The 21,939-nt window shown below is 43.8% G+C and overlaps 1 protein-coding gene across 5 annotated transcripts in view; it reads right to left on the bottom strand.

Annotated features, from left to right (window-relative positions):
• DIP2C (disco interacting protein 2 homolog C) overlaps positions 1-21,939 on the bottom strand; it is a 362,893-nt gene that overhangs the window by 13,266 nt on the left and 327,688 nt on the right. For 3 of the 5 annotated variants that reach the window (XM_033403063.2, XM_049705659.1, XM_033403065.2), the window contains 3 exons: positions 20,537-20,707; positions 7,403-7,432; positions 5,957-6,018 (listed from right to left, as the gene is read on the bottom strand). In XM_033403063.2, the coding sequence (XP_033258954.1) occupies positions 5,957-6,018; positions 7,403-7,432; positions 20,537-20,707 (263 nt within the window). The remainder of the gene's footprint in view (positions 1-5,956; positions 6,019-7,402; positions 7,433-20,536; positions 20,708-21,939) is intronic. The other 2 variants (XM_033403064.2, XM_004278373.3) reach the window with 1 other exon arrangement.

Raw genomic sequence — 21,939 nt, 5'->3', positions numbered from 1 at the left:
CCACCGAAAAAACGGTTTTCAATGTAGATTGAACAGCCTTCTATTGGAAGAAGATGCCATCTGGGACTTTCACAGCAAGAGAGGAGAGGACAATGCCTGGCTTCAAAGCTTCAAAGGACAGGATGACTCTTGTTAGGGGCTACAACACCTGGTGACTTGAAGTTGAGCCAGTGGTCATCTACCATTCTGAAGATCCTAAGGCCTGTAAGAATGATGCTAAATCTACTCTGCCTGTGCCTGTGCTCTGTAAATGGAAAAACAAAGCCTGGATGACAGCACATCTGGTTACAACATGGTTTACTGAATATTTTAAGCCCACTGTCGAGGTGTGCTCAGGAAAAAAAACTCCTTTCAAAACACTACTGCTCATTGACAATGCTTCTGGTCACCCAAGGGCTCTGATGGAAATGGACAATGAGATACAGGATGCTTTCATGTCTGCTAACACGATATCCATTCTACAGTCCCTGGATCAAGTACTAATTTTGACTTTTAATTCTTATTATTTAAGAAATACATTTTATAAGGCTATATGGCTGCCATAGATAGTGATTTCCCTGATGGATCTGGGCAAAGGTAATTGAAAACCTTCTGGAAAGGATTTACTATTCTAGATGCCATTAAGAATATTCATGATTCACGGGAAGAGGTCAAAATATCAACATTAACAGGAGTTCAGAAGAAGTTGATTTCAACCCTCCTGGACGACTTTGAGGGGTTCAAGACTTCAGCGGAAGAAGTAACTGCAGATGTGGTAGAAACAGCAAAAGAACTAGAATTAGAAGTGGAGCCTGAGATGTGACTGAATTTCTGCAATCTCATGAGAAAACTTGGACAGATGAAGAGTTACTTTATGGATGAGCAAAGAAAGTGGTTTCTTGAGATGGAATCTATCCTGGTGAAGGTTCTGTGAAGATTGCTGGAATGACAACAAAGGATTTAGAATATGGCATAAACTTAGTAGATAAAACAGGGGCAGGGTTGGAGAAGACTGATCCAAGTTTTGAAAGAAGTTCCGCTGTGGGTAAAATGCTGTCATCAGCATTGCGTGTTACAGAGAAATCCTTCCTGAAGAGTCAGTGGCGAACTTCCTGGCTGTCCTATTTTAAGAAACTGCCACAGCCGCCCCAACCTTCAGTAAGGACCACCCTGTTCAGTCAGCAGCCGGCCACACTGAGGGGAGACCCTCCACCAGCAAAAAGATTATAACCCACTGAAGGCTCAGATGATGGTGAGCGTTTTTTAGCAACAAAATATTTTAAAATTAAGGTATGTATACTTTGTTTTTTTTTCAGACATAATGCTATTGCACGCTTAATCGACTACAGTGTAGTGTAAACATAACTTTTATATGCATTGGGAAACCAAAAAACTCGTGCGACTTGCTTTATTGTGATATTCCCTTTACTGAGGGGGTCTGGAATCAAATCCACGGAATCTCTGAGGTCTGCCCGTGCGCCAACAGGCTTAGCGATGCCATCCTTCAAACATAAACTACGGGCTGCATTAAGACAACTAAAAGGGACTAAAACTCTTCTAGGACCCAGGTAGCATTATGTTAATTTAGGGTGGGTTATAATTAAAAATTACCATTAGAGCACGAAGAATCTATGGAACTTCACCTGTAGCAGCTTTCAGACAGATGCGATGCTTGCAGGAAATATCAATGCTGGGAATGATAACTTTTTATAGCCTGCTGGGTCAGGAGGCTGCAGCCCGTTACACTGAACTAAATCGGGCCAATTTAAGTAGTTAGGTTAAGTGAAGAAGCCTGTGTCCAAGTGCTGGCTGGCCGACTGTGGAGTGTGGGTATTGGCAACTGGCTACGGATGGAGAAAGCAATAAAGAAAGAGGCCCAATTGGCCGGGAAGATTATGAGTGGGCAGAAGCAGGGGTGAGGAAAGAGGGAAAGAATGAAAGAGAAAGGGGCCGAGGTAGCGGCTGGCTCAGCCCACCTAGTCTGGCTGCTGCTATGGGCAGGGCAGCTGGCCGGCGAGTAGGCTGGGTGTCCTACAAAGGCCAGACCATCAGGCAAGGGAAGGGAGCAAAACCTTTGCCAAAAATGAGGGCTGTTCTGGATAAGCTACGCTCTGCTCTTTGTCCACTCACAGCCACCACTCAGGTAGCTCTGGCCGTGGCACTATGACAGGGATGACTTCTGAGCGGGGCACCTGGTGTCATGAATGGAACCAGGCCACTTGAGCCAAGAGTGGGAGCAAGTGCCCTGGCCTGCGACTCGAGCCCAGACATTGTGCTTCTCCTCCTCTCAGACCCCAAGGTTCCCGCCAGCATGGGGAGTGGAGTCCATGGCCCGGTCCTCCTTCAGCAGTGGGACTGCTGGCCACACACACTGGCCGGTCTCTGCCTCTCTGGCCAGCAGGCCTCCCCTGCTCTCGGAGTTTAGGAGTTTATCTTGTCTCCTGACCCTCCCTGCTGAGCTGAAGCCTCTGAGGAAGGCAGGCAAATGGGATGTCACCTGAGGATGTCACCTGAAATGTGGGAAACCCTACCGCTAAGAACTTCCTTGTGGCCTCCTGGCTGGGCTGCTGAGTGGTGGCAGGGACCTGGGCAAGCACGGAGGGCAAACGTAAGGACAGAACAAAGAATTTCTTCCCTGGTCAGTATGAAACGGTGCTCTCTGTCAGCAATTCACAGGCAAGCAGGAAGGGGGCGCTGGAATCACTCAGGGGTGGTCCTGTCCTGCCAGCAAATGCCACACGGGTGGCCGTTCCTTCACTTGAAAATATCCACAGAGCAAAGAGAAAACCACCCCTTACAGGAGGAGACAGAGATGTATCTTTTGAAAGAGCTGGGAGCTACACACACAGGCAGCACACACGGGAGGGCGAGTGACTCACAGAAATACAGGAAACTCAGTAGGAGCCCTTCCCAGGCTGGCACCACGGGGAGGGGAGGCTCTCTCCTCCGGGGACCGCGCCTGCCCACACACCGTAACCCAGTGGCTCTGGAGATGCGCCACAATCAGGAAACCACAGCACCTTCCCCACAGGAGGGCTGGCAGCGCCACAGCTGCTGTCAGGAGCCGGTCACTTCAGAACCACGGACAAGAGCCCAGCGTGGGCACATCCTGACGGAGCAGGTCAAGAGGACGGGGGTGCTGGACTGCCCAGCGGCCAGCCCAGACACACAGGAAGAGGAGCTGACAGGGCCCAGCGGCGTGCACTGGGCAGCCAGGACGAAGCGTGCACGGCATTCCTGCGTCCGGGGTGGCCCTGGGCCGAGTCTCCCATGTCCCTGGGCAGCAGGGGGAGGACAGTGCCTTCCAGGAAGGGACACGGTAATTACTCCTTAACGTAAGACATCTATTTGGGTTTCTGCCCCCTTCAGAAGAAGGGGCCCATCAGGAGAGAGCGGCGATGAGCCCGGGCGTGCGGCAGGACCGCAGCCTGGAGGAGCTGCGTGTGGCAGCACCAAGCCAGCCCAGGGAGCAAGGCTCCCTGCTGTGACTGCGAGAGGGTGCCTCCAGGGACAGAAACCAGCAGAAAACCACGTTCAAGGGCAGGACTTTGCTTTGGTTTCTTAAGTCAAACCCTGACGAAGACGAGGAAGGGACAAGTCCAGTGCACGTGTTTCTGGTGTCTGACACCAGCTCCCAGCCATGCCTGTCCTCTGACGCAGGACAGAGCTGAGAATGTGAAATGCGAGCCTGGAGAGTGCTCCAGGGACAGAGGCGGGGACGACTCCGAGGCTTTCTCACCAGGCCTGGACAGGGCGGGTGTGGGATCCCTCTGACACTGAGCAATGCTACCCTTAATTGTAAGGGTCGATGACATTCCTGACAGTGTCACTAACGTATGACTGCATAGCAATTTCCAGTTCACAAAGCACTTTTCCTTCTGTTTTGAATGACCAAGTCAGGAAATGTATGTATAAGAGATTATTTTACAGATTAGAACAGAAGTGTCACTTAAAAGGATACAGACTTCCCAAGGTCAAAAGATTAGGAAAAGAAACTCCTACTATGACTCAGGTCTCCTGGCTCTTTCTAGAACAGAGAAATCAATCTGATACTGGACTTTTATTACTTTACCATGATACATCGTACGGGTTCCAATTTCACTTTTCCTAAATCACAACTTTTCTCAATAGGAAGATCTGCCACACTGAAGACAGTTAAGAAGGTAGGTCACAAAGCTGTCAGAAAGGAGTTTCTAGATTTCTTTCCTTTTCCAGGAAAGAAAACTCCCTGAACCCCACTCCCAACCATCCCTGGTACTCCAGGAGATTTGTAACACACAATGGGACCAACTGTCCTTTCCTGATTACTATTCTTGTGAGTAAGTCCGTCTGAGACTGTAACCTACCCTCTCAGGCCCCAAAGATCAGCAGTTTTTACCTAAATGGTCTTACAAATTTGATCTTCATGTGTTTTGAGGGTCAGGTCACAGACAGAACTGCATAAATATTACTCAAACGGCGATTCTTTGATGAGCTGTTTTTCACCTTCTGAAGTTATAAAGTTTTTTTCAAATGATTTTTATAGGGAGTAAAGTAGATTTCTTTTTAAAGCCCAGAAGTTGTATTTGGAATTTATGCCCCTGAAACACTGTTACTTAATCTCTTCAGAGCTAAGCATCTGCATTTTGAAAATGTTCTGGATGGAGCTCTGCTCTAGTGGGCCGGTATGCTCTGGTGGGCCAGTGGTTCTCTCTGCCACCAGATGGGCTGTAGCCTGTGATTCCCTGTGAATAGCAGGGTCTAAAATGAGGGCTACAAGGGCCGGGAAGCACCTCTAAGTGTGATGTGTTTAGGTGGATGCAGCGTTTCTTGGTCTCGGCACTGCTGCCACGCTGGTCATTTGCTGTGTGGCAGGAGTCTGTCTTGCGCACTGTAGGATGTCTGGCTGCATCCCTGGCCTCTGCCCCCCCACATACCAGCAGTAACACTCCCCAGATTACGCTAATAAGACATGGCAACATGGCAACTCGTCCACTGGGGGTACAAGCACCCGGCTGGGAACCCCTGGTGTGAGTGGGGGCTGGCATTCCCCAGGATACCTGAGCCTGCATGGCACACCTGGCCCCTTCTCAGCCCCTGCAGCTCTGCCCCTGACACACTCACTCACACACAGGACTCAGTATCATGGAAGAACACGCTCAGCCAGGCCAGGCTGGGGGCTCCTGGTTTCCCACCCACAGCTTTCACTCTGCTCTCCCAGGTGCTGTGAGCACAAGGCACACGTCAGCAGGCACCACGTGAGGACACGCAGAGCAGCACAGCATCTGGCCCTCACAACGCGTCCACAAGCACCTCTAGTGATTTACAAAAGGACACCTTCTACTAGAGTTCACGCTTACTATTAACACGTCACAGAAGCATCAATGAATGGGCATCTCCACAACTACCCCAAGGAAATGACCTAATCAATGGGGAAGTCTATAGGAAAATGATAGAATTCTCTCTTCCCCCTCACGCATGTCAGGAGGGACCCCTTTGGGAGCAGAAGTTCTGCTAAGGATTCCTCATCTTGTCTCCACCTTCCCTCCCTCAAGGTCAACTCACAAGCACTCACTAGCAACACCCCCTTTCGTTCTTGCTCAAGGCTGCTTAGGAAGCTGCACAGAAAGGTCACCTTATATTTTAGTTTTTCATGGAAATGCCGTGACACAAATTTTCAATTCATGTCAAGAAATGTGGGCAGTGTTGATATTTTATCAGGTTTAAAATGGTGTCTGACTAGAGTGTTCAAGTAAAGGACCAAGTCTTCTGGGCAGACTGTGCGAAAAAGCAACTCTGGTTGCAACGGCTCTGGGCCAACCGTTGTCATTTGTGTCTGAAAACAAGAATTTGGTTGCTCACTGGGTACCTCACGCAGTAAATGTGGAGAGTTGTGAAAGCTCGCTCAATGAACCACCTTGTTTGGAGCAGATGATTCTGTACTCCTTCTAGAAGGAACCCTGCACGCCAGGCACCAAGAAGACAAAAATCACAATACCTGTCGTGTCTCAGAGCTCTCATGTCCACGTAGACGGTGGTCGGATCGGGCCCCGAGGTCCCCTGCAAGCAAGGACACAGTGAGGTTAACACGAGTTTGCTTTGGAGGAGCTGGGTCTGTGCTTCCTACTGGCTAGGGAGCATTTCTATGGTAAAGTCTGAACAAAACCCAAAAGCACTAAAGCCACACCTCTCAACTGATAACCCAACTCCGAAAGGAACATCTTATTAAGATAATACTGGACTTTCACACGGCTTGACTGTCAATCACATTTATGAAAATTAGAAAGAAAAGGGGCATCTTGCCAAATAAAAGAAGGCTGAAACTACAGAGGCAGCATTTTGGCAAAAGCGGGTCGCTGAGGATGTGAAGCATCATTTGTTGAGAGATTCTCATCACATGCATCCCAAAAGGTGTATTTTTAGGGCTCAAGATATTGTAGCAGAACACGTGACGTGAGCTGACAGATTAAGGGAGAAGAGATAAAAGATAATGACCTTGTTCCTTCTAGTTCTAATTGTGCCTTGGTTTTCCTCCAATGCGGGAGGCCATTTCTGCCCAAGACATAAGTCAGGGAGGTTGTGTGTTTACCACTGGTCATCTGGGCAGCACCCTGTGTTCTGAACTATTCATTTACCACAGGGTCCAGAAACCTTATCTTGGCATCATAAATCTCTTCAAAATATATGCTGAGTTGACTTCTGAACAGTGATCTCTGCTCATGTAAGAGCAATGGCATTAAAGCTGCATTACAAACCGAAATTCTACATACAATTCTTGGGAAAGTCATGCAATACCTTGGGTAGAAAAAGACAGAACCTAAGAAAAATCTGCCAAAAAATAAGGGAGCCTCTCAGAATTTATTTGAAGAACTACACTAAAATTCCTCACGAGAGAATCTTAATCTTACACCAAAGGCACGTTTCAATATAAGAAAAAGATAAAAATAAAGACACCTTTGTTGTACCATACTGGACCCCCCGATAATCCTCCCCACAGAGAAAGCACATGCAATCAGCCTGGAGGAGGAGCTGCACTGCCGTGTGGCCACGGCGCCCTCGCTGATCTGTGACTGCTTGGGGGAGCTGTGTTACAGACCAGCGCTGAGTGGAGAAGCGGTTTGTGGTCTGAGTAATGCAAAGCACATAACCATAAGAGGCCAATTAAAAACAAACAAATCAGAAAACAGGTCACTAGAAGTGGAAAATGAAATAAAACGGAGATGACCCCAAACTGATGGTATAAATGGAGGCACAGCGTTTGTCACAAACGCGAGACGTCTGACAAGATCTGAGAAGTGACACCGCGCTGGCCGTCAGCCCTCCTGACCACGGGTCTAGAAGCCCAGCCCATCTCTGCACTCAACTCCTAGTCTGCCCACTGCTGGGAGCTGACGAGACGGTGGTGGTTAGCAGGCACTGGTGTGGATGAGCGGGAAATCCCTACCTTCTCAGCCAGCTTCCACAGCCGGTGGGGCTACAGCAGCAGGAGGTGGGAGCAGAGGAGAGGTGAGGACACCAGACCAACAGACACCGAAAATCCAGGACACACACAGACACATAAACAAACAACCCAACAATAAAAGTGGGATGAAGGAGAGAGAGGGGTGGGGAGGAAAATGCAAAAAGCAGGGAACAAAGTAAAAAGAAGATCAAAAACAATGTCAAATATGGAAGTCGTTAAAATCAATCACTGTACCATTAAAGGTTAAAAAAAATCTAAAAAGATGTCCACATATCCACAGAGCAACAGAGGAGAGTAACAGATGACTAGCCACGGGAAGGTGGACCTGAGTAATTGCTTTTAATACATATGGTCAGTGGGTTTTGATTTTATGGTACCTTTCTCTAGTTTCTTTTCTTTTCTGAGAAAGTGGGGAGTATGAATTTTATTGGCCAAATCTGTCAAGTGTTTCTTATTGAAATAGTTTCAAGTTTCTTACTACAACAATGAAGGGGAGCCTGGAAGTTTGTGGATCTAAAATCAGGGTGTCTAGCCCTACTCACCTACAAGATTAGGACAAGAAAAGAGGTCAGAGTACGAGTGAAGCGTGAATCAAATCTTGGGCTCCTAGGTGGTCTAGCTCAGCGGTGCGGGGAGGGACCCCCCAGTGAGCACCCTGCTTCACCCTCAGCTCTGTCCTCAGAGACACTGCCTTCATTTCTCTCTTGTCTTCCACGGTTTTGGTGCCCACCTCTACCCCTGTTAAAGCATCTATACCCACGGGGGAAAGACTCCAGAAAGCAACGTGGGCAAACTTCTCTGATGTTGTGTATTCCCTGGCTGACCCGGTGTCTTTCCCAAACACTCCTAGAAAACTAGAACAGGGCCAAGTTCTCCCTTGGGTGCGGTCCTGACCCCGTCATCACAGTCACTAGGTGGGCTCCAGAGACAACAGCAGCAGCAACAAAGAAGGAGCTCTTCACTAGGTTTCCTGAGGCTGCAATTTGTGAATAAACAAGGCCAGACTGAAAACCTATCATCACGCAACTTGGAGGCAAGTCTATTTAAAAAAAAAAAAAAAAGCAATGGTTCCAGATTTAAAAATTACGATTCCATCCTTCTCTCTGAGACTTCCTTCACTGTGGTAACCATGGCTACTGCTTTCTCTCAGCATCTCTATTTTTAGAAAACTGAGGCAGGACTCCAGGAAAGAGAAGAGGGCCAGGAAAGGTGTGTGCACCTGGAAGGCACACACGACTTTCACTGGGTCTCTTCAAGCTGAATGCAATAATTTAAATAATTTCTCTCATGATTCTTTGAATCCCAAACATTAATTGGAACAAAACTAAGTCCATGTTCTCTCTCTAAATTATTCTAATTCACAATTTTTAAAAATAATGACTCAAAGTAGTATCTCAGAAGAAAAATACACATGACTGGGAACAAGTTTCCTATCTTGTAAATGCGTGGAGGAGATAACATCTGGAGCAAAATCGGTCTACTGACTAATGAGGGAGACGTGAACAAAGAGTTAATGTACATGTGTTTCCAAGTTTCAAAAACCCTAAGGTAGAAAACTCTGAGATTTCAAGATAAATAGTAGGGAGTGCATATTTAACAAAATCTTTACTTTGCCAAAGAATGCAAGCTGGAGTTCCTTTAACTAAGGAGTATGCTCCTAAGTATTTAAAGATAACGGAATACTTCCAGAAGGGACCAGCAAGAAAGCAAAGCTATCTATTCCAACCAAAGTTTATCAGAAATGAAGTCGAAACATGTTTGAAATTGCAAGTTATATTAATCAGAAAAGAGGATTAACTTTAATGTTCAGTTGTATAATAAAAAGTTCCATATGGACATACAGTAAAAATCATTTTTTCTTATTGTCATAAAAGTGTATCAGTTAGGTATCAAGCACTTACTGAACAAATGAGTTATAGTTAAATCTCAGCTGTAGATATACAGACTCACATCCCAAACACAGCACAGCCAATTCAACCCAGTACTTATCTGAACACCTGGGCTGAGTGGTACTTTTCTATTCAGCAACTCACATACTATAGCATCAGTACAATCTAGTATTAGCACATAACTCCTTAAGCTTAAGTAGCAGATTCTAAGCAGAAACATGATATAAAGACACAGTTCCAGAGTACTGATACTGGGCATATCTACTGTGCTGGTGTTTGAGGAGTTGAGGGAGTTTCCCATAACTGGGGACACAGGAGACAGCTCTGGACTGGATTCCAGCAGGGTATGGGCACAGCAAAGTGGCTCATCAGTGGGCTCTTCCCCCCTGAACTTTAAGCAGTGTTTCTGCCTGCATGACCCCAAGGCACATTCTTTGGTCCTCCTAGCAGATCTGTGTATTAATAATAATGTTTTCACTATTTTAACTGAGATTTCAGCTTTCTTTTGATAAGCACTAGTATGGTGCAACTTTTCCATGCTTATACCTTTAATCTATTTGTGTCTTTATTTTTAAACCATGTTTGTTTTAGGCTATATATAACTGGGTCTTGCTTTTTAAAACTCCAACCTCATGATCTCTGCATCTTAAATGAAGTGGTAGAGGATTTATATTTATTACTGATGTGATTATGTTTAAATCTATTTCTTGTTGTTTATAATTCATCCCATCTATCCCCCCACCTTTTCTCTGCCTTCTTTTATAGATCCACTCTCTCTCCTCTGTTGGCTTATTAGCTACAACTCTTTGTTTTTCTAATTCTAGTGGTTACTTTATGGCTTATAGCATACATCTTTAATTTTCCAGTCTACCTTCAAGCGATATTACACCAATTCACATGTTGGAAGAACCTTATGATAGTATACTTCCATTTTTCCCTCCCAAACTCTGGGCAGTTGCTGTCATCAGTTGACTTTTATAGATGATATAAACCCTACAGTATATTACAAGTTTTGTAAAGGCAGTCAATTACCTTCAAAAGAGACTCAATAAAAAAAAAATCTTATATGTTTACCTATGCACTTGCCATTTCCAGCATTATTCATTCTTTTGTATAGACCCAGATTTCAAACTGGTATCATTTCCCTTCTGCCTAAAGGATTTCCTTTAATATTTCTTGCTCTGTGGGCCTGCTAGTAGTTGATTCTCAGCTTTTGTATGGCTAAGAAGTTTTTATTTCAAGTTTGCTCTTGAAGGATATTTCCATTGACTACTATGAAATTCTACGTTGACAGTATTTTTCTTTTAGTATTTAAAAGCTGTTTTCCACTGTCTCTTTGCTTACATTTCTGATGAGAAGTCTGATGTCATTCTCATCACTGTTCCTCTGTAACTTGATTTTTTTCATCTGCTTTTCCCTGTATCATTGGTTTTGGGCAATTTAGTTAAGCAGTTTCCTTCACGTTACATTAGAGCAGTGGGATTTGTGGGTTTATAGTTCCATCAAATTTGATATATTTCTTCATGTATTTTTTTCTAGACCGTACTCTTCTTTTTCCTCTTTCATGGGAACTCCTATTATATGTATACTAAGTCCCTTGAAGTTTCCCCCGATTTCACTGATGCACTTTCCATTAAAAAATATTTTCACGTTTCATTTTGGAAAGTTTCTATCTGTTCAAGTTCACTAATCTTTTCTTCTGCCATTGATTCCATCCAGTGTATTTTTCATCTCACATATTATAGTTTACATTTCTAGAAGTTCAATTTATTTTTTTTTAAACTTTCCATGTCTTTTCTTAACTTTCTGAATATGTGGAATACAGTTAAAATAACTTAGTGTCCTTGTCTATAAATTCAACATCTGTGTCAGTATGGTTCAGTTTTGATTGACTAATATTTCTCCTCATTGTGGATCTGTACCTGCTTCTTGGTATGCCTGGTAATATATATATTTTTTGGTTGCACTGTGTGGCATATGGGATATTAGTTCACCGACCAGGGATCGAACCCATGCCCCCTGCTGTGGAAGTGCAGAGTCTTAACCACTGGACCGCCAGGGAAGTCCCTGCCTGATAATTTTTTATAGGATGTCAAACACTGTAAATTTGACCTTGCCAGTCACTCATCCCACTGTGTTCTGGCTTCCCCTGTATCTGATGAGAGTTCAGCATCATTTTTATTATTGTCCCCCTTACATAATACATCTTTATTTTGCAGCTGCTTTAAGAATGTCTCTGCTGTTGGCTTTCAGCACTTTGGTGACGATGTGTGTAGGTGTGTTTTTTTAAGCTACTGTGCTTGGCGTTCACTGAGATTCTTGAATCTGTGTGTTGATATCTCTCATCAGTTTTGGCCGCTGGGTCTTTAAATTGTTCTTCTGTCCCATTTTCTCTCACCCCCTCCTTCTGGGACTCCTATTACATGCATGTTAGACAACCTGCTATTCCACAGATCTCAGAGGCTATCCCATTTTATTTTCATTCCTGTTCCTCTTGCGTTTCAGTCTGGATAATTTCTACTGACTGGATTTCAAGTTCACTCACTGACGCTGTCCCTGCTGCATTCAGTCTGCTATTAAACCATGAGGAATTTTTAAGACTGTAGTTTTCATTTCTAGCATTTCCATTTGGCTCTGCTTTGTGGTTTCTATCTTTCTGTGATATTCCTCATCTCTCCATGCAAGGTGTATACCTCTCCCACTAGATCCTTTAACATATTTGTCATAGCTATTTTAAAGTCTCTGATAAATCCAACACGTCTATTCTACTGACTCTATTGACCGTGTCCTTTCATGGCCATGTATCCTATTTTCTTTCTTCATTGCACGTCTTTTTGATTTTGATTGTGAAGCAAACATTGTGTTTAAAAGCACAGTGGAGACTGAAGTAAAAACATTTACCCCCAGAAAAGGGCACACTCTCTCTCTCCTGTCAGCCCACTAGTTTGTGTGTCTGAGTGAGCTTGGTCTGGGATTTGTGGCAAAGTTAGATTTCATTCATGCTGGCTTCCCACACCTGTGAGCATAATCAGGACTTTGGATCTGAGCACTAGTAAGATTCTGGATACCTCTTTATGCTTTATAGCTTAGAGACTTGCTTTCCAAACTGTGGGAGATCTCTTTCTGCTTCACAGCGTGGCTGCCAGCTTTTTGCATGACTGGCTGCTTCTCTTTCCTCTTCATTCTGCTGCCCAACCCCTAGCCTTTGGAAGGCAAGATCTGCACTTGGGGAAGGCCCTGGGGGCCTGAGAGAGATGTGCTTGGCCTCCCTTATCCCACCTCCGTCTTTGGAGCGCAAGGGTGGCACACCAGATGATCTGAGGCTCTCCAGAGAGGGGCTCTCAGCTTTTCTGCTCTCCTTCCAGCCCTCAGGACCTCTGCTTTCCACTCACTGAGGAAATTTTTTCACCTCCAGGGCCCCTCCTCAGACTTCAGAGACCTGTTGCTTTGACTCACCAGAGGCCCACAGAACTGCAGCTGGATTCTCTCAGCTCCTGCTCTGTTCCTGGCTTTTGCATCCTGCCCTCTGGAGTAGGTGAGGTCTGTGGGGAGTTGGTGGGGGGTATGTAGAATGACTGGGCTGGGGGTCCCTGGGATTCTCATCCTCTTGCCAATCTATTTACTGCTGTTAACATTCTCAAAAAAGTTTGGCTGGTTCCTGCTCCCCTGTAAGGGGTGAAAACAATTGTAGGTCTCTTCTCTCTGAAAGATTTAGTTCATTTAGATTTCTCTGAATCTTGGCTCTCTGCTGAATTTTAAAAGCTATGATTCTGTGTATTAACCAGATGGTTTCAATAGTTAGGGCTGGAACAAGTCTCTTGTGACTTACACATCCTAATCAAAAATGGAAGTCCAGCAGGGAACTACAGATATATTCAGTATCTAAGGGAAAAAAAGGGAAGTCCAGAATCCTTTTTAATGAATGTATTTTTTGCTAAAATTGTGGTTAGCATTAAGCACATTGATTGATTTATAAACTGGTATCAGGAGTGGTTGTCAGGGAAACAGGGATCTGAAATTGATTAGTTGGTTTGGTAAAAGCCAAAGGGCAGAGAAAATCCAGCTCATCTGCCAGGCTGGACTCTGCAGATGTCCATGCCATACCTTGGCAAAATGGTAATTAAACCTCTTTCACAGGGGTCAGCAAACCCCTGTTTTTGCAAAGTTTTCCAGGAACACAGCCTCACCCATTCATTTAAACAGTATCTGTTTCTGCCTTGAGCTACAGAGCTGAAGGTCCCTGAGAAGAGACCACAGACTGCAGGCCCAGCTCTTCACTCTCTGGCAAGAAAAAGTGCCCCAAAGGCTTGTCTTGGGGACCGCTGATCCACAGACCAACGTGAAAACATAGTGAGACAACCCAAACCAGAGGGAACATCTGATTGAGAAGCTTGTGGGTTCAACATCACAGTCTACTAGGACCCCGAACTCCTCATGTGGTTTATTTCTGAAGCCCCTGAATGTTCAGATGGAGAGACGTGCTTGGCTACGGCAGTTCCAGCACTGATTCTCTATTCCATGCGGTGCCCCCGTGCCCAGCACACATCAGACATCTGATGGTGGTGCTGAACTTGACAATCGAGTCTATGGCTTACAGAGAATCAGTGACGGAAGGGCCACCAGCTGGAAACCCTGGACCTGGCCACAGTTGTCTCTTCGGGACAGAGGAAGGGTATGGTATTGGTTGCAAGAGTGAAAACTGCATTGTGGTGGGGTTTTGTGGGGGAGGGGTGATGGGTAAGAACGGGATGAACGTAGCCTTTGGTCGCTCCTTTTTTGGTCATCAGGCATCAGAACTCTTTCTGTATTTGGGCAAGTCCTCCACTTTTGGAACCTGGTTGGATACAAAGCCTCTGTCCCTCTGTAGTAACTAAAAACATCTGCCACTCTCCTGCTCAGCTTTCCTGGAAGCCAGCCTGCCAGGTAGCTGCACCTATTCACAGCAAGAGGAAGCACAAATGTTCTTGCCCTTGGCGGCGGACACGTCTGCGACACCACCCAGCGACATTTTAATAAGTTCCTTTTAAGTTACCAAAGGTTTCTGCTGCCCACAAATTAGAACCCTGACTGATATACGGGTAATTGAGAATACAGGTCCCATGACCTCAAATGTTAATTTTCATTATCTGGGACAACATACATCAGCAGGAGAGGATGTGGAAGTTCTGTGGATGTGACAAATTCCCTGGAGCATGGGAAAACCCCAGAGGCACCTCACTTATGTTCACTTCCCTCGTCTAAAAGCAGTGTTGGGAGAAAATGAATTGGGGGCTCAAATGAATGAGTCTTATTATAACTATTAATTTTATCTTGAGAATTACTTAAGATCTATGTCACCCTGAGCCTTCCACTTTTTTTTTCTTTTAACAATCAATGACTCTACTTATCATCAGGGTGGCTGTATTTCTCTTTCACTGTGTGAGTTTCAAGATTTAAGGTTTAAGACCTTAAGGTTTCAAGATTTAAGACCATAACTTTAAATACTGATTTAATTCCACACAGCTATTTATAATAAAGCTTTCCTCAGATAAATTAATCGTTATTTTTCTATATAATAAAGATCAAAGTTTCTGTTTAAAGTGGCTTAAAAGTTTTTCCTAATAAAACAAAAATTGAGATTTCTTTTGGAAAGCAGAAGACCTCATTTCCCCTCCCTTCTTCAGCTGGTGAGGAGGATGCTAATTTTTGTTACCAAGAACTAAATTTCTAAATCTAATACATCCAAAGACCTTTCAGCTTATACTTTTGAAAAGAGTAATTGTGGATGAAGCACAACATCTCTTTTGATGCAGGTTAATAAGCCAGTGGCACTTCCTAACAGAACTAAGGAAATTTATGTTAAAGCCAATCTCACAAGTCATAATTTGATCTCTCTAATGCCCACTTATTGTCATAAGTTCAATAAATCAAAAGTGTTTTAAAGTCATTTTTACAGCTAAAGATTCTGGGAAATGTCATTCCTAAGTATAACAAATGGCTCATACTTCTAAATTTCTTTCTTCTGCAGAGTCTAAAATACTCTGCAGAAATCAGAGTCATATAAAACCAGAGTCATCCACAGTGAATTTTATGAGTCCATTCTTTTGCCATTGAACTATGTCAAAAGGACAATTTCAAAATAATTAATGTGTCAATTCCTGCCTTAAAATGATAAATGGGTAAACAAGTCACTCGGTTTCTAAGATACAGAAGCCGAAACAACAGCATCACAGAAATTATGACTGTCTCAGTTTTCTGTTATTCTACTTTTGCGATTGCCTCATATGTAAAATTTTTTAATTGCTCATTTGCATACTTGACAATAATGTATTTGTCAATTTTCATGATTTTCTCTATTACAAGAAACTAGGGTTTCATGTCACAGCCCATGAAAGCAGGCATTGCGGAGTCCCTTTGTGGTGGCCCTGACTCTGTTCCTAGTACACGCCGCCCCCCGCCTCCCCACCCCCTGGTGACAACAGACTGAAGAACAGCATCTAGCACACAGATGCACGTCTTCTGAGCTGTTTGATTTAGGTCACACGGAAATAGGGGGTCTGATTTAAAATGTTCCAGGAAAACAGTCGAAGGCAGGATATCCTGCCTGTATACAGTTCAGTTTTGTAAACAGTTTACAAGGCTGTTATTTCACTTGCATAATAAACCACAACATGGAATTGGCACCTGACAAAACTGCAAAATGTGAGATTTCTTTAACATGTTGCTCTGTTTAGATGACACAGTCAGTAGCAATGCCAGTTCTGTTTCCGTCAGCTGTTTTTATTTCCCTGCTTTGTCAGGAAAGCTCACTTAACTTCTTTGAGCCTCAGTTTCTCTCCTCTTAAAACGAAACGACCGAGCTTGCTCTCTGTGAGTTGTAGGAAGCTCTAGCCAGATGCTGCCTGGAATTGAGTGGTGTGACACATTTGTGAGAGAATTTTTTGTTTTCTTTTTTGGGCATGAACTCTTTTTTCTGAAGGTGCAGGCCCTGGAGCTACTGTTTGAGATGAAAATGCTGCTAGAAGCCTGAAGAGCAGCAAACTTTTGAGTTTCATTTCATTTCATTTCACTTCATTTCATTTCATTTCATGATAACTTACAAATGATGCTGTGAGTTTTTACCTGATGAAGATTCACATGAGTTCATTTCAGAGAAATTTCAGGACTGCTATGTACTTACTTCCCTCAGGAGGCTTGAGGCTAATAAAAAACACGCTGAATTTGTCAAATGTGAAGCATATTTGCAGTCAGAGGAGTCGACACCCAGTACTTTCTCAAAATTCAGTCTCAGGAAGTGACTGTGTGACTATGTGAGTTGTGTACTGGGTTCTCTAAGACAGTTTTTCACAGAGCAGGGGGACAGAAGTTGTTTATGTACATAACTGTGAACTATGGCAGACAACATTAAGTGGGACGGATGACCTGCCATGGGAATTCAGAGGAAGGAAAGTATTTCTAGCTGGAGGAATCAAAACATGACACCTGGAAAGAGAAGCAGGCTTTTGCCACATGAAGAAGGTGGAAGCCCATTTCAGGCAGAGAACAGCCTGAGTTGTGGCATCAGGAAGTAAAAGCATGAAAGACTCTACGGTAGAGAATGTCATTTAGCATCAAATTGTACAAAGGGGAGAGAGATGCTCAGGCTGGATTGGTCGGCGTGCCACTGATGAAGTAAACACAAGCCCTGATTTATCTCACGTAAGTTCAGAACCTCAGGCATGAGATGCGTCTCATTCTGCAGTCACAGCACCCTGCCCACTGCACAGCCCAGCCTCCCCAAGGCCAGGGGGCACTTCTGGAAGGGGACCCACAGACACTAAAATTGTGGTCCCCAGCGAGAGCAGCTTGTAAACCCCACATGGCTCGGATGAGGCTCCATTCCTCGTCTGGACAGCGTCCTTCGCGTCCCTACCCACGTACCTCGTGGAGATGGAGACCTGCCCTCCTCCTGCAGGGCTGCCCTCTACCTGAGCACTCAGGGTCCAGACAAGGGCCCTGAGGAAGGACGACAGGCGATCCAGGTGAGAAAACATGTCCTCAAACAACAACAAATCCACTGAAAACAAATATGCCCACTAACTGATTTCACATATATTGGTAATCCTGGTGTTCCATAAGGAAAATGGTGTAAACGTCTCAATGTCTTTAAACATTTAGGACGGGTTTGGAATTTAGGAACTATCTTAGCACTTTAAAAATTTTTTTTACATCAAGGGAGTAATGGTGATTATCTCTGGGTATGACTTATGAATGTTATTTATTTATTGGCTAGTCTGTATTTTCTGATTTTATTTCCTAAAATAAATATTCTTTTGTAAAAATACTTAATCTATAAAAAAATTCATAACTTTTCAGGTTGTTTTCCTCATTTCTTTGTCTAAAAATTCTTAAAAATTCAGTTTTAGTATATTTAACATCTTTATTAGGCATTTATTATGTGTCAGGCCCCGGAGAAACACAATGGGAACAAGAGACATGGGATTTCTACCCTCAGACCTCAAGCTATGCCTGCTCTGTTTGCTTGGGACCATTATCACATATTTTTTAATTTCTGCAAAAATTAATAGAAAACAAACATTTCCACTGACCAGCCCTGCCTCAAGCCTTCTGCACTTGATGCTGCCTTTGCCCAAATTTTTGTATGTTCACCTCAGAGGGCACTTGGCTGAAATGTCACCTCATAGAGAGGTCTTTCTTGGCTACCCTTCCTAAAATTGCCTCGTGTGTCTCCTTTTCCTTCTTATTTTATCTTTACTAAGAATATTTTACTCACTTACTGAAAAAATCATCTGTGTTTACTGTCCATCTGGTTCCATGAGGGCCAGAACCGTGTCTTGCACTTATCTGAGTAAACTCTGACTTAGGCTGACACGAGCTACTCACAGGATGGAGCGTCACCGAGAGACACCATGTGTGCGGTTACGGGGTTCTGCTCGCAGCCTGCTGGCTCCTGCCTCCCCAATGCCAGAGAACTCCGTAATCCCGACGCACACCTGGCCCCGGGGTTGGCAAGGACAGAGAGTCTGCATTCCTTAGTATGATACACTTAATTTATTTGATTTATCTCTACTATCAGACACACTGATATTTTCAGCTATTTTCTAATACTGACCATTCAGAAAAAGAAAAACTGGCTGAAAATTAGTTGAGAGTAAAGCACCCAAGTAGAAAAACTTAAAATGGACAAAAACACTTAAAGGTGCTGTCAACATTCCAGAACAGCACCCTGACCCGTGACTGGGGATGTCAGCTCTGATGTGGGGGTCATACTGACGGAACTGTTTTCTAGAAAAAGAATATTTATTCTTTTTATTAGGAGTACAGAACTTAATTTATCCAACATTCTTACAACACATATTTATTAAATATTTACAAAGCACCAGGTACGGGTCTAGGTGCTAAGGACACAGGAATGATGGAGCTCATGTTTTAGGCCACAGAGGTGGCGAACACCTGTGGGCCAACTTCATTCTCGGCTTCTTACCCTTATTTTCTGTCACCTCTATCTTTTTAATTATTTTTAGTGTATTTTACTTTCCCTACTTAATCTACTGCTTCCCTATAAAACTTCTTAAAACATTTTGGATCAAGTAGACGGAAATAAATGAAAAATAAAAAGGTAAATAACCATAAGTGCTCTATTTCTAGTATCTACAAAGTTTTAATTCTGTATAATAAAGTGTAGTAGAACTTGCTTTGTTGCCTGTATGAAGTGGACAAGTGCTAAGTGATATTATGTTAATATGGGATCTATTCTATGCCCTTCTCCCCTTCATCTGCCAACATTCTGAGAGAGAGAGAAAGAAGAAGAAATATTGTGGCCAAGAGCCTGTCTCTCATGGATCCCTGATTTTTTCCCCACTACTTGCAGGAGAAGGGAAGCATTACATTATCCTATGGCTGAATTTATTTAAGAAGTGGATTTCTGTATTTCTCATTTCTCCTCATGGAACAGATGGCTAGAAACATTTAAGCAAAACAGATCAAGGTGAATAGGAAAAGAAAACTTCAATATTTAAAGAACTAGTTTGGCAAGATAAATCCAATTCTTCAGATTACCTCTTAGAAAAGGGAATTAATTTCAATCATAGAACAAGGTTCAACCGACTCTTGAGAGGACCCTGGTAGTTATAAATTTTTAGAAATGGAGCTAATTCAAAGAGAAGGAAGACAGAAGCAAAGGAACACCAATGAAAATCAGAACACCTTCCTGTAGCTAATTTTTCTGAAGCGAGCTCAGCAGACTGGTCACATGGGGAGAGTCCTTCCTCTCCAAAGTCCACGCTGAGTCCAGATACTGAGAGCACTGGCCGGGAGAGAGCTGACCAGGAGCTTCCCGAGGTCTCCCAAGGGGAACTGTAAGCAGCATCTCTGGGTCGTAAATGGGAGAGACAGTGGGTGGGCAGGGAGGCGAGATCAGGAGCCAGCTTGTGTCCACTGTCCTGCACTCCAGCACCTGCTGTGAGCAAAGTTCTTGTCCTCTTAATATGTTCCAGGAACAAAGCCTGCAGCTGAGCCCTGGGCTGGCCTGTTTTGGATGAGGCTGCCCAAAGGGCACTGGGAACAGATTCCCATAGGACTTTCCCTTCCTTCATGGACTAGATCTCATGTTAAGAGTTCAGAGACGGAAAGGAATAGTGAAGATGGTCTGAAGTGGGCTAATGAAGAGAAAGAAAGAAAATAAGCATTTTTTTTTTTTTTTTTGCCACATATAATGCAAGGCTATCTTACGAGGGCAGCCTCACTTACAGCTCTGCCTTAGAAATGCAGCAAAAAGTATATACTTCAACGTCATCCCAGCCGCAAATTCATGAATCTGCTTAATGTCCTGGAATTCTTCCTACAGAAGTTACTGTCTGCATACAAGAGACTAAGTACTTCAAGAGACAGGATTTCTTGCCACAATGAAACATTTGTTTAGTATCTCATCTTTAAAGAGCCTGCCTTCACAGGTCTTGACAAACTGCTACTCGTGTTACAAAACTTAAAATGCCCCAGGACATAATAAGCCTGTGAATGCTAGTTATGAATAATGGTTACTGACAAATGCAGAGTATAATTAAAAACAAAACAAAACAAAACAAACAAACAAAAAGTGTATACCAACCACATGCATTTGACTGAAAGATACCTTCTAAATGTGGGTAAGCATCAGCAGGGGAAACTATGTTGAGCAGTGTGGCGCTGTATGCCTGTCTTTAAAAGTCACTCTCTGACTCACGCACTTACGGGCATCAAGGAAACTCACCTGCAAGCAAATCGCCAGGTTCACTCTACAGCCAAACGAGGTGCTAACGGCCCGTGGATGGAGGCCCAGGTCTTTAAACAGTTTTGAGAATGACTGGGTGAGTGCTATTCGGGGCCGTTCTTCTGCCACCACTACACAGGTCCGCACGCGGGACAAGTCCAGTCCTCGTGCCTAGAAATAATGACAGCAGTAGGAGGTCAGCCTTGCCAGTGTTAGGGGTGTGACCTGCAGGCTCCTTACCCAGATCTGTACAACAACAGAAACTCCACACAGATATTCATTCCCAGGGCTCTCTGTGTCTGCACCATTAACCAAAATGCTGTAGAACACGTGTAAATAAAAAAACGCCCATATCGGTAATCAAGGATGCCATTACAAACATATTTTAAATAATTCAAGAAGCATAATGAGGAGAAAAGTTGAAGGAAAACAAGGTGTGCATAAAATAATTAAAGGACAGGGTTTGGGGAAGAACAGAAGCACTTGTATACACTCCTGCCAGCATGGATACACAGGAACATCTGTCGGAGAGAAATGAGAAACCTGCTTTTAATGTAAGAATGGAAACTGAAAACATCTGGGCAGCTTCTTAAACACAGCTCTCCTTTCATGTCCTGAGACGTAAAAGGTCCCAGATAAACTGTCACAAGGAAGCACAGCTCAGTTCTGCCCAAATTCCATCTAGTGAACGAAATGGCAACACCCGGGACAGGAAATGAAGTGCCTTAAAAGCACAACACTCCCAAGCGGAGCTGAGGAAGAGCAAAACGCGCAACGGGAGTGGCAATGAAACAGGAGGCGAGGGAGCGACAGGGTCTCCATCCCCACACAGGACAGTCGCCAGGAGCCATCAGCGTCCTGGAGAGCTGACAAGGGCACCTGAGCTGAGGAGGGACACGAGTCAAGATAACGACAATCTTCCATACGTGCAGTTACACAGGGAAAATTAAGTCCAGGTAACACGAATGACCCTCGACACATGCGTGTTTTGGGAGGCAATGCACCCTGGGCTTTGAGATGGTGCCCCTGGAGCCACAGATTCAAAATTTGGCTTCAAACTTTACTAAATGTAAGAACTTGGAGAAAGTGCTTAATTTCTATGTAACCTAAGTTTCCTCATCTTTAAAATGGAAACAATAATGGACCTATTTCAGAGAACTATTGTAAAGGTTAAATTAATCAATTATGTAAAGTGCTTAGAAATCCCTTATTATTTCATTTGGTTATTTATAAATGCACCTATAGGTAAAGTTCATGAAACGTACTCAATCATTTTATAGCATAATATAGGTGGACATGAATAATAATATTTTATAAATTTCCTTTGCTGTATAAACATATAACTTCAAGTAATATTTATTTATGTATCTTAATGTCAAAGTTATCTTGCATTTTGCTTTCTT

Source organism: Orcinus orca, chromosome 2, assembly GCF_937001465.1.
Source record: "Orcinus orca chromosome 2, mOrcOrc1.1, whole genome shotgun sequence".
In the NCBI taxonomy this organism is placed as follows: domain Eukaryota; kingdom Metazoa; phylum Chordata; class Mammalia; order Artiodactyla; family Delphinidae; genus Orcinus; species Orcinus orca.
Note: the sequence above shows the minus strand (reverse complement) of the source record. Positions and strands in the feature narration are given on the sequence as shown.